Here is a 10,347-nt window from a genome sequence, read left to right as displayed (position 1 = left end):
ATGGGGGGAGTCAAGAAGCAGCTGCAGGAAATTAAGGGGAGTCTGGATGCCCTAGCCGAGCGATCATCTGCCCAGAATGAGAGGATGACCGATGCGGTCAAGCTTATGAAGAGAATGGCAGAATGGTTGGGAGAGGTGCTTCCCCAGACCCAGCAGAAGCTGCCCTCTGAACCCAACAAAATGGTCCGGCAGCCCGGTCCGGGAAGTTCTTCCCAGCAACAGCTTCCAGCCCCCTCCAAGCCATTGGTAGCCCCACTTGTGTCTCCAGCCCTTGCATCTGTCTCTGTGAGAAAACCCCTGACGAAAACCCCCATGATTACTGAAGAGGAAGCGCCGGCATCACCGGCGAAGAAAAAGTTGAAAGTGCAGCACCCCATCGTACCACCCAGGTCTAGTACCCAGGAAGGCCAGACTCAGAATTGAAATCCCCCCTATGACCAAGTAAACTTAACTTTCAGTTGTTTCGTTTTTTTTATGTTTATTTTTTTTATTATTCTGCTAAGCATGTGTGATTGTTTTTCTGTGTGTTCTCCTACTTTGTCTAAGTGTGAGAAGTTTATGTGTTTATTTAGCATGTTGTTTTGATATTTGTGTTCTTTGTCTTCTCCCACTTAGCCCGTTGCACGGTCTAAGTGTGAGAAGTTTTCTTCGTTATTTGTTTTGATTGTGTGCACCAACTCCCTTAGTTCCCCTCTTTACTAGGACAGCTTGGAGACAAGCTGGAGTGAAGTGGGAGGGGGGGTAGGAGAATTAGTTCAATGTGTGCTCAGCATGTGTAAAAATCCCTAGGTCTAGGAGTTAGTCAGTTTTTTTTAGGTTATGTGTTTTAAGCATGAATTAGCAAGGATAATAAGTCAAGATTCCCTTAGGGAGAGTAATTGAAAATAGGATACATTACAACTTTGATGCCTGTTTCCTTGATAAGCTAAAATTGGTTTGGAAGAAGTGAGGAAGATAGAAGATAGAAGATGCCTTAGCAGACCTAGTTGTGAAACCCCATAAACATCAGTGAGGTATAAGCCTTAACAGTGAGTGTTAACAATCTAAAAGGGGAACTGCCACCTGATGCTTAGGGCGAAGAATACAGAAAGGAGAATAAAAATATATATATATATATATATATATATATCTGGAGGGATATGCTGGACGAAGTCCAGGGGAGGAAAATTAAAAAAATAATAATAATAATAATAATATATTCTGGAGGTATAAGCTGGACGAAGTTTAGGGGAGGAAAATTAAAAAAAATAATAATTTAGTCTCATAACCCGAAGCATCGGTGGCAGAAAATAACTTAGAGCGTTTGATCCTAACATCCCTGGTGAGGAATGAGTGATCGAGCGAATCCAACAACTGGTGAAGCTAAAGGCTATCTGGACAAACTGGCAAGCCGACTAGGTGGAAAAAGGGAAGGGGAGGATTTGGAGAGTGTAGACTATTGGATTGACCTTAAACTTATGGGGACAGATGCTTAAAAATCTGAACTAATTTATGCCTTTGTGTTTTATTCTCTTAGGTGTTTGTTTCTTTTGTATGTCAATAGGATTTCTAGGTCTAGGAATATTTTTTGGTATGTCGGTCAGGGAATAACCATGCATTGAAATTCGCCTTATTTCTCTTTTTCTTGTCTTTATACTTGAGGACAAGTATGGTTTAAGTGTGAGCAGTTTGATAAGGCTAATTTCATGCATTGGTTATTGGGATAAATTTTGTAATTTCATGGGTCTAACAAGGTTTTATAAGCCAGGTGTGTAGAGAAATCACCAGCCCTAGGAAAAAGACGCAGATTGCCTGGAGGAAGAAGCTGGCAGGAAAAGTGAGCGGAAGAAGGAGGAGTTACTAGACTGAGGAGCATCCGATTGGAGGGAAAAATGGGAATCACATGAACATTCTAGAAGCTCTATCCACTATAAATAAGAGCATGCGATCAACGTGAAAATATCTCTCTCATTCCATTCGGCTCTTAGCTTAGTTTTTCAACTTTTCTCTACACACACTTGAGGGGAAACATTCTGGGGAGTGCACTTTCGGATCTAGTTGTGGTGTAAACACCGTCTCTATGGAGGCGAAGATAAAATCATTTACTGTTTTTTTCATTTTAGATTCCGTATTTCCCCGAGTCTTCGCTGTTCGAAGCTCGGTTATGCTTTGTTATTGTTCGCTAGACACTTCGCTTGTTTGCCTTGGTGGATATCGTTGGTTGATTTGAGTTTGAAGTTTGAATTGCTTGGAGATTGTGGTTGATCGGTTGAATCTGGTTGAATCTGTGAAGATCGGAGATGGAAATGGTGTTTTATTGTTGTGGATGGCTTGGATCCAGAGTGGATGAAGCATCTGACGTATAGATCTGTTCGCATTTGCATGGTTATGATGTTTTGAATTTTATTTACTTGTTTGTCTCGTCTAGTAGTCATAGATCTGTGTTAGTTTTAGTCGTTCTTGATGTCCATCGGTTTAATTTCGTTAGCCCCTGTTTCGATCTTTATTTGCTCTGTTTTCATCGGGTGTTTCGTGATAAAAATTAGAGAAGATGATGTCGCTGTTAGTTAGTCCTTAGGTTAGTTAATTTGCAGTTTTTTTCAGTCGTACAATGCTGTTTTGGGAAATAGTCACCAAAGCTTGTACCTGCAGCTGTCTTCAATCAGTATTATTCCCGTCAAGATGACTTCCAAATGCTTTGAAACTGCCATAATTATCTTCGTCTTTGAAAAAGCTTCGCGTGGGTATCTTACACGCCCCAATCGAAGTTCGGAGGAGAGAGTTATGGACGATTTACTAAAGCCGCGCAGAATAGGCAGGGAGCTCCAGAAGGAACACCCGGGCGGGTGTTTTCACCATGAAAATCACCCGACCGGGTGAAAGTGTTGTGAAGCATTTCCAGATTCCAGAAGAAACACCCGGGCGGGTGTTTTGGAACGCACAATTCACCCGACCGGGTGAATCACCCGAGACTTAGTTTTTGTGGGCCTTTTTCACATTTTGGGCTCTTAGTATAAATACCTTTTTGGTGTCATTTTTCATTCGAGATTAAGATAAGATTGTGATTAAGATATCTCCTTTGTGAGTTTTTCCTCTTTGAGGAATGTATCTAATTCCTTCCTTGAAGGTTCCTTGTCTCAATTTCATAGATTGATTCAAGTAGAGGTATGCACCAATGGGGTGTATCCATTGAGTAGTGGAGCCAAGGGGCGATAGAGCTATTGAAAGTTGCCTAGGGTTGTTTCCATTCTTTTGGTCAAGGTCCTATGGTCATAGCTCTTTTATCTCATCATTATACACATGCTTTCCATTCCTAATCTTCCATCCATTCTTGTTTGGATTCAACTTTTGTGGTTGGGTCTACCTTATCCTTTGTTTTATTGATAAATTGAAAATCAATCTCACAAAAATAGTTAGATCAAGCATCATAAATGGGTAATCCTTGGGAAATGGATCATAAAATACATGGATCCTTATCATTTGGTATCTAGAGCCTAGTACCCACTAGGTGTTTGATCTATTGTTGCTTTGGGTTGGGTTATTTTTCCTTTTGTTCTTTGTTTTGATTCTGTTTTTGTTGGGATGATCGGATTGATCAATTGTGCTTAGATTAAGCTGAAATTTGGTGTGTATGATCAATGTTATATGTGACCTAGCTACCTGCAATATTTCATCAAAACATTCCTTCGTTTACCTAGTTAACTGTGGAGATTAACATCATTGCCCTAGTTGGGGAAAACCATACAAAACCTAGCAAATTATCAAATCTGACTATATATGGCTATTTTTCCCATGATCTAGACTTGTTTGGGAATCTATCCACCAAAATTCATCCAAATTGGGCGCGGGGATCAATACAAAAAAAAAATCATAAAGATCAGCCATATTTCAGCAAAAAGCTTCATCCCATGTCTTGTGTTCGTTAGTGTGCGTGTTTCCTCTAGGCCTAGTTTTCCTTGATTTCATATGTTTAATCATTATTAATTTGGTATTTACTACTTGGTGTCCATATGTTCTTGAGGTGTACACTTTGATTGAGTTGTCCGGGCGCCAACGAGTGGGAATTGGATCGAGAGTGTGTGATACTAGCCCCACTATATTCTAAACCTACCGAGTGACTTGGGGGGGTGTTGGGATACTACATTGGGGTGAATTAGCTTCTTAAATCTCTCTTTCTTAATTTTACTAATCTTTAAGACTAGTCCCTAGTTTTTGTTTTTGTGTTTGTAGGAAACTTTGATGCTTCCTATGACTCGATCCAACAAAATGGTGGACATCCACGAGGAGGAAGTCGAGAAGGGCACGGGCTCAAGTAATTCCAAACCCGAAGGGGATCTAGTGAGCATGATGTCCCAAATGATGGAAGATTTTAGTCGTGATCTCAAACAAGAGATGAGAGAATGGGATGCCCGGATGGATGCCCGGAGGAAGGAGTTCGAGACCCGATGGAAATCCAATCAAAACACATTGGTTGGAGCCTTAAAGGACGTTCGTGCATCGAGATCCGTCATTCCTAAAAGTGACCATCTACATCTCAAAGCTTCCGGCATAGAACATGTAGTGTCGAGGGGTAATGGAGCCAATAGGCGGTTTGGAGGAGGAAATGAGGAGTATGGTCGTTTTGGGGTAGGAAACCAACATGGAGGGGTGGAGTCTTGTGGGGAAATTGAAGGAGGGAATATGGCAAATCGGGATGAGAATGGAGGCTATGGTAGATTTGGGATGGGCAATCAACAAGGGAGAGTTGGGCTCTATGATGATGATAGAGGTGACTATGAATCAAGGTACCATGAAGATGGACTTGATAGGGGAAGTCGTGGGGAACGAGTTCCAAAGTCTCATAGAGAGTGGCATTCTAGGAGGGTGAGAGATCACGTTAGCCATAAGGGGTTTGAGAGGCCAATTGAAGAAGAAATCTCATATAGAGCTCGGTTTAGGCCTACCTACCTACACGGTGGTGTTGACACGAACCAAAGAGGTAACTCATCAAGTCATTTGACTACATCCTCTTCTTTCCATTTCTCACATAAGCCTCTTGATGTATATGGAAATGTCTCCTCTTCGATGAGCTTAAACCAAATTAGTAGAGAAAAAGAACGAGAGAGAGAGAGAGAAAAGGCTTGAGAGTGAAAGTGAGTCTAAAAAGCCAAGAGAGCGTGATAAAAGACAAGAGTGTGAGGTGCAAAAGTCAAGAGAGAGTGGTGGGGGTGAGAGAAAAGAAAAATATCAAATGAGAGAAAAACCACAAGCACAAGTGAGTAAAGGGTGCTTGTTAGATTCTAAGGCCTACCTTGGGTGGGCACCAAATGATCCTTTGCCTCTTGTCCTTTGTGAGGAAAATAAGCCCTTACCCACTAATATTTCTTCTATGTCTTTTTATGTTGATGAATGTGTAGATAATTTAATTGAAGATATGGAAGTGAAGCACCATATTGCACATGGCTTGGAGACTATGCCCCCGGAGAAGGACCGAGAGGAACAATGGCAAGTGGATGAACTCCTTGCCCAAGGTTCAAGTGCACTATCCTTGTCGCGTTGTGATGCTCCCTTGCATATGATTACACTAGAGAAGTCCCTTTGTGTTGATAGATTTGTAATTGATAACTTGTGTAAAAAGTGGTCTCATGAGCTTGAATCTTTGAATGATAAATCTATATTTGCACCATATATTGATCATTTCTTGATAAACCCAAGCATTGAGAGACATGCCATTTCTCTTGTGGATTCTATCTTGAATGTAGGAGTTACTTCCTTGCATGCTAAGATGACTAGGTTCTTTTTTGTTAGTAACCTTGAGTTTCATTTATATGTCAATGAGAATAGTAGGACCAAGAGAAGTGAAACTATTGATTTCTTTAGAACTTGGTGTTTGCTACGTCTTCATTGCAAAGTGGTTAAACCCTTCAAGGGGATTGGAGTGTTCTATGGCCATTTTGTGAAGGATTTTTCCACTCATATATCTCTTGTGGATTGTGTTGTATTTAATGGCATAAGGATACATTTTCTCCATAGTTGTGGTCTAAAATTGTTGGAGCAATTGTGTGGGGCTTATTTTGACAAGTTTCTCATGATACTTGATGTAGCTTTTTGCAAGTTTCATATGCATGGTGATGTGTTTTGTCTCCATGTTGTGCAAGAAGGTTTATGGACACATTGCTCCCTTATTTTTGATAATCTCTTGAAATTGATGGGGCAATGGGATGAAATCCATTGTGATGAACTTTGTTTGTTGAATGATAATCCTTCTTGCAAACTTGATGTGTGTCGTGATGAACCTACTCTATGTGTTGAATATGAGTTTATCAATTTGTGGAGTAGCTCTTATTTCAGCAAGGATGATGTATCAATGGTTCCTTATGGTCTTTTGTTGCTTAACCTTGAGAATAGGAATCTTGTGAATAGACCTTATTCGGTTACCTTTGAATCTACACACTATGAGGACCCTTTCTTGTATATGCCTAATCTTGTTGAGAAAGCCAAATCTTTTGTGAAGATGTTCAAGAATTTGGGCATCATTTGTATGGGGATGATCGAACCAAATAGAAACAAGGTGCTTGGGGCATGTGCGTTTTGGCATGTTGATTGCTTTTATTGCATGTCCATTAAACCATTCAATGGAGTTGGGATGTTTTATGGTCTACTTGTGAAGAAATTTATATCTAATGGCTTTGTTTGGGACTACATTATGAACGAATATCTATGTTTATTTGCACCCACATCTTGTACCTATATTGTGAAGTTATTTGAGTTTTGGTATGAAGGGTATCTTGATGAGTTTGTCTTGATTTCTTATGGGTGGGATTTGGACATGAAAGGATTCATTAATTTGTGTTCTCATATTTATTGTGACTTGGCCTTGAGCTTGAGAGAACATGAATTTGGAAGTCCATACAACGTCTTTGGTGTAGTATTGTCTCTTAGAGCCGTTAGTGGTCTCAATCTTTATCGTCGTACTTTGATATTTGACTTGCTCTCCTTCTATTTTGTAGTTGTGCGTAATCCGGATTTGAGGGCAAATCCTTTCCAAGGAGGGGAGGATGATATGACCACGGTTGCTAGACGTCAAGAGTGTCCCTCTCGGCGTGAGCCATGGATCGATTGGGGTCCAAGGATAAGAGGGAGGTCATGCCACATACCCAATACAGCTCGAGGGATGGCCAGGGAAGCGAGGAAGAGGGAAGGCTCAGATTTGAGGACAAATCCTTTCCAAGAAGGGGAGGATGATACGACCATGGCAGCCGTACACCAAAGCTTGTACCTGCAGCTGTCTTCAATCGGTATTATGCCCGTCAAGATGACTTCCAAATGCTTTGAAACTGCCACAATTATCTTCGTCTTTGAGAGAGCTTCGCGTGGGTATCTTACACGCCCCAATCGGAGTTCGGAGGAGAGAGTTATGGACGATTTACTAAAGCCGCGCAGAATAGGCAGGGAGCTCCAGAAGGAACACCCGGGCGGGTGTTTTCTCCATGAAAATCACCCGACCGGGTGAAAGTGTTGTGAAGCATTTCCAGATTCCAGAAGAAACACCCGGGCGGGTGTTTTGGACCGCACAATTCACCCGAGACTTAGTTTTTGTGGGCCTTTTTCACATTTTGGGCTCTTAGTATAAATACATTTTTGGTGTCATTTTTCATTCGAGATTAAGATAAGATTGTGACTAAGATATCTCTTTTGTGAGTTTTTCCTCTTTAAGGAATGTATCCAATTCCTTCCTTGAAGGTTGCTTGTCTCAATTTCATAGATTGATTCAAGTAGAGGTATGCATCAATGGGGTGTATCCATTGAGTAGTGGAGCCAAGGGGTGATAGAGCTATTAAAAGTTGCCTAGGGTTGTTTCCATTCTTTTGGTCAAGGTCCTATGGTCATAACTCTTTTATCTCATCATTATATATGACCACGGTTGCCAAACGTCAAGAGTGTCCCTCTCGGCGTGAGCCATGGAGGATAAGAGGGAGGTCATGCCACATACCCAATACAGCTCGAGGGATGGCCAGGGAAGCGAGGAAGAGGGAAGGCTCAGATTTGAGGACAAATCCTTTCCAAGAAGGGGAGGATGATACGACCATGGAAGCCGTACACCAAAGCTTGTACCTGCAGCTGTCTTCAATCGGTATTATGCCCATCAAGATGACTTCCAAATGCTTTGAAACTGCCACAATTATCTTCGTCTTTGAGAGAGCTTCGCGTGGGTATCTTACACGCCCCAATCGGAGTTCGGAGGAGAGAGTTATGGACGATTTACTAAAGCCGCGCAGAATAGGCAGGGAGCTCCAGAAGGAACACCCGGGCGGGTGTTTTCTCCATGAAAATCACCCGACCGGGTGAAAGTGTTGTGAAGCATTTCCTGATTCCAGAAGAAACACCCGGGCGGGTGTTTTGGACCGCACAATTCACCCGAGACTTAGTTTTTGTGGGCCTTTTTCACATTTTGGGCTCTTAGTATAAATACATTTTTGGTGTCATTTTTCATTCGAGATTAAGATAAGATTGTGACTAAGATATCTCTTTTGTGAGTTTTTCCTCTTTGAGGAATGTATCCAATTCCTTCCTTGAAGGTTGCTTGTCTCAATTTCATAGATTGATTCAAGTAGAGGTATGCATCAATGGGGTGTATCCATTGAGTAGTGGAGCCAAGGGGTGATAGAGCTATTAAAAGTTGCCTAGGGTTGTTTCCATTCTTTTGGTCAAGGTCCTATGGTCATAGCTCTTTTATCTCATCAATATATATGACCACGGTTGCCAGACGTCAAGAGTGTCCCTCTCGGCGTGAGCCATGGAGGATAAGAGGGAGGTCATGCCACATACCAATACAGCTCGAGGGATGGCCAGGGAAGCGAGGAAGAGGGAAGGCTCAGATTTGAGGACAAATCCTTTCCAAGAAGGGGAGGATGATACGACCATGGAAGCCGTACACCAAAGCTTGTACCTGCAGCTGTCTTCAATCAGTATTATGCCCGTCAAGATGACTTCCAAATGCTTTGAAACTGCCACAATTATCTTCGTCTTTGAGAGAGCTTCGCGTGGGTATCTTACACACCCCAATCGGAGTTCGGAGGAGAGAGTTATGGACGATTTACTAAAGCCGCGCAGAACAGGCAGGGAGCTCCAGAAGAAACACCCGGGCGGGTGTTTTCACCATGAAAATCACCCGACCGGGTGAAAGTGTTGTGAAGCACTTCCAGATTCCAGAAGAAACACCCGGGCGGGTGTTTTGGACCGCACAATTCACCCGACACTTAGTTTTTGTGGGCCTTTTTCACATTTTGGGCTCTTAGTATAAATACCTTTTTGGTGTCATTTTTCATTCGAGATTAAGATAAGATTGTGATTAAGATATCTCTTTTGTGAGTTTTTCCTCTTTGAGGAATGTATCCAATTCCTTCCTTGAAGGTTGCTTATCTCAATTTCATAGGTTGATTCAAGTAGGGGTATGCATCAATGGGGTGTATCCATTGAGTAGTGGAGCCAAGGGGTGATAGAGCTATTAAAAGTTGCCTAGGGTTGTTTCCATTCTTTTGGTCAAGGTCCTATGGTCATAACTCTTTTATCTCATCATTATATATGACCACGGTTGCCAGACGTCAAGAGTGTCCCTCTCGGCGTGAGCCATGGAGGATAAGAGGGAGGTCATGCCACATACCCAATACAGCTCGAGGGATGGCCAGGGAAGCGAGGAAGAGGGAAGGCTCAGATTTGAGGACAAATCCTTTCCAAGAAGGGGAGGATGATACGACCATGGAAGCCGTGCACCAAAGCTTGTACCTGCAGCTGTCTTCAATCAGTATTATGCCCGTCAAGATGACTTCCAAATGCTTTGAAACTGCCACAATTATCTTCGTCTTTGAGAGAGCTTCGCGTGGGTATCTTACACGCCCCAATCGGAGTTCGGAGGAGAGAGTTATGGACGATTTACTAAAGCCGCGCAGAATAGGCAGGGAGCTCCAGAAGGAACACCCGGGCGGGTGTTTTCTCCATGAAAATCACCCGACCGGGTGAAAGTGTTGTGAAGCATTTCCAGATTCCAGAAGAAACACCCGGGCGGGTGTTTTGGACCGCACAATTCACCCGAGACTTAGTTTTTGTGGGCCTTTTTCACATTTTGGGCTCTTAGTATAAATACATTTTTGGTGTCATTTTTCATTCGAGATTAAGATAAGATTGTGACTAAGATATCTCTTTTGTGAGTTTTTCCTCTTTAAGGAATGTATCCAATTCCTTCCTTGAAGGTTGCTTGTCTCAATTTCATAGATTGATTCAAGTAGAGGTATGCATCAATGGGGTGTATCCATTGAGTAGTGGAGCCAAGGGGTGATAGAGCTATTAAAAGTTGCCTAGGGTTGTTTCCATTCTTTTGGTCAAGGTCCT

The 10,347-nt window shown here is 42.2% G+C and overlaps 1 protein-coding gene across 1 annotated transcript; it reads left to right on the top strand.

Annotated features, from left to right (window-relative positions):
* On the top strand, positions 1–6,989 carry LOC148923137 (uncharacterized). Its single transcript, XM_089061403.1, has 4 exons — positions 1–378; positions 4,210–4,957; positions 5,067–6,904; positions 6,969–6,989. The coding sequence occupies exons 1-4, from the start codon at positions 1–3 to the stop codon at positions 6,987–6,989; spliced, it is 2,985 nt and encodes a 994-aa protein (XP_088917529.1).
* Positions 6,990–10,347: the final 3,358 nt, after the last annotated feature.

The sequence above is a fragment of the Salvia hispanica genome, chromosome 6 (assembly GCF_029641045.1).
Source record: "Salvia hispanica isolate PSC_SH4W2 chromosome 6, Shi_PSC_v1, whole genome shotgun sequence".
Classification (NCBI taxonomy): Eukaryota; Viridiplantae; Streptophyta; class Magnoliopsida; order Lamiales; family Lamiaceae; genus Salvia; species Salvia hispanica.
Note: the sequence above shows the minus strand (reverse complement) of the source record. Positions and strands in the feature narration are given on the sequence as shown.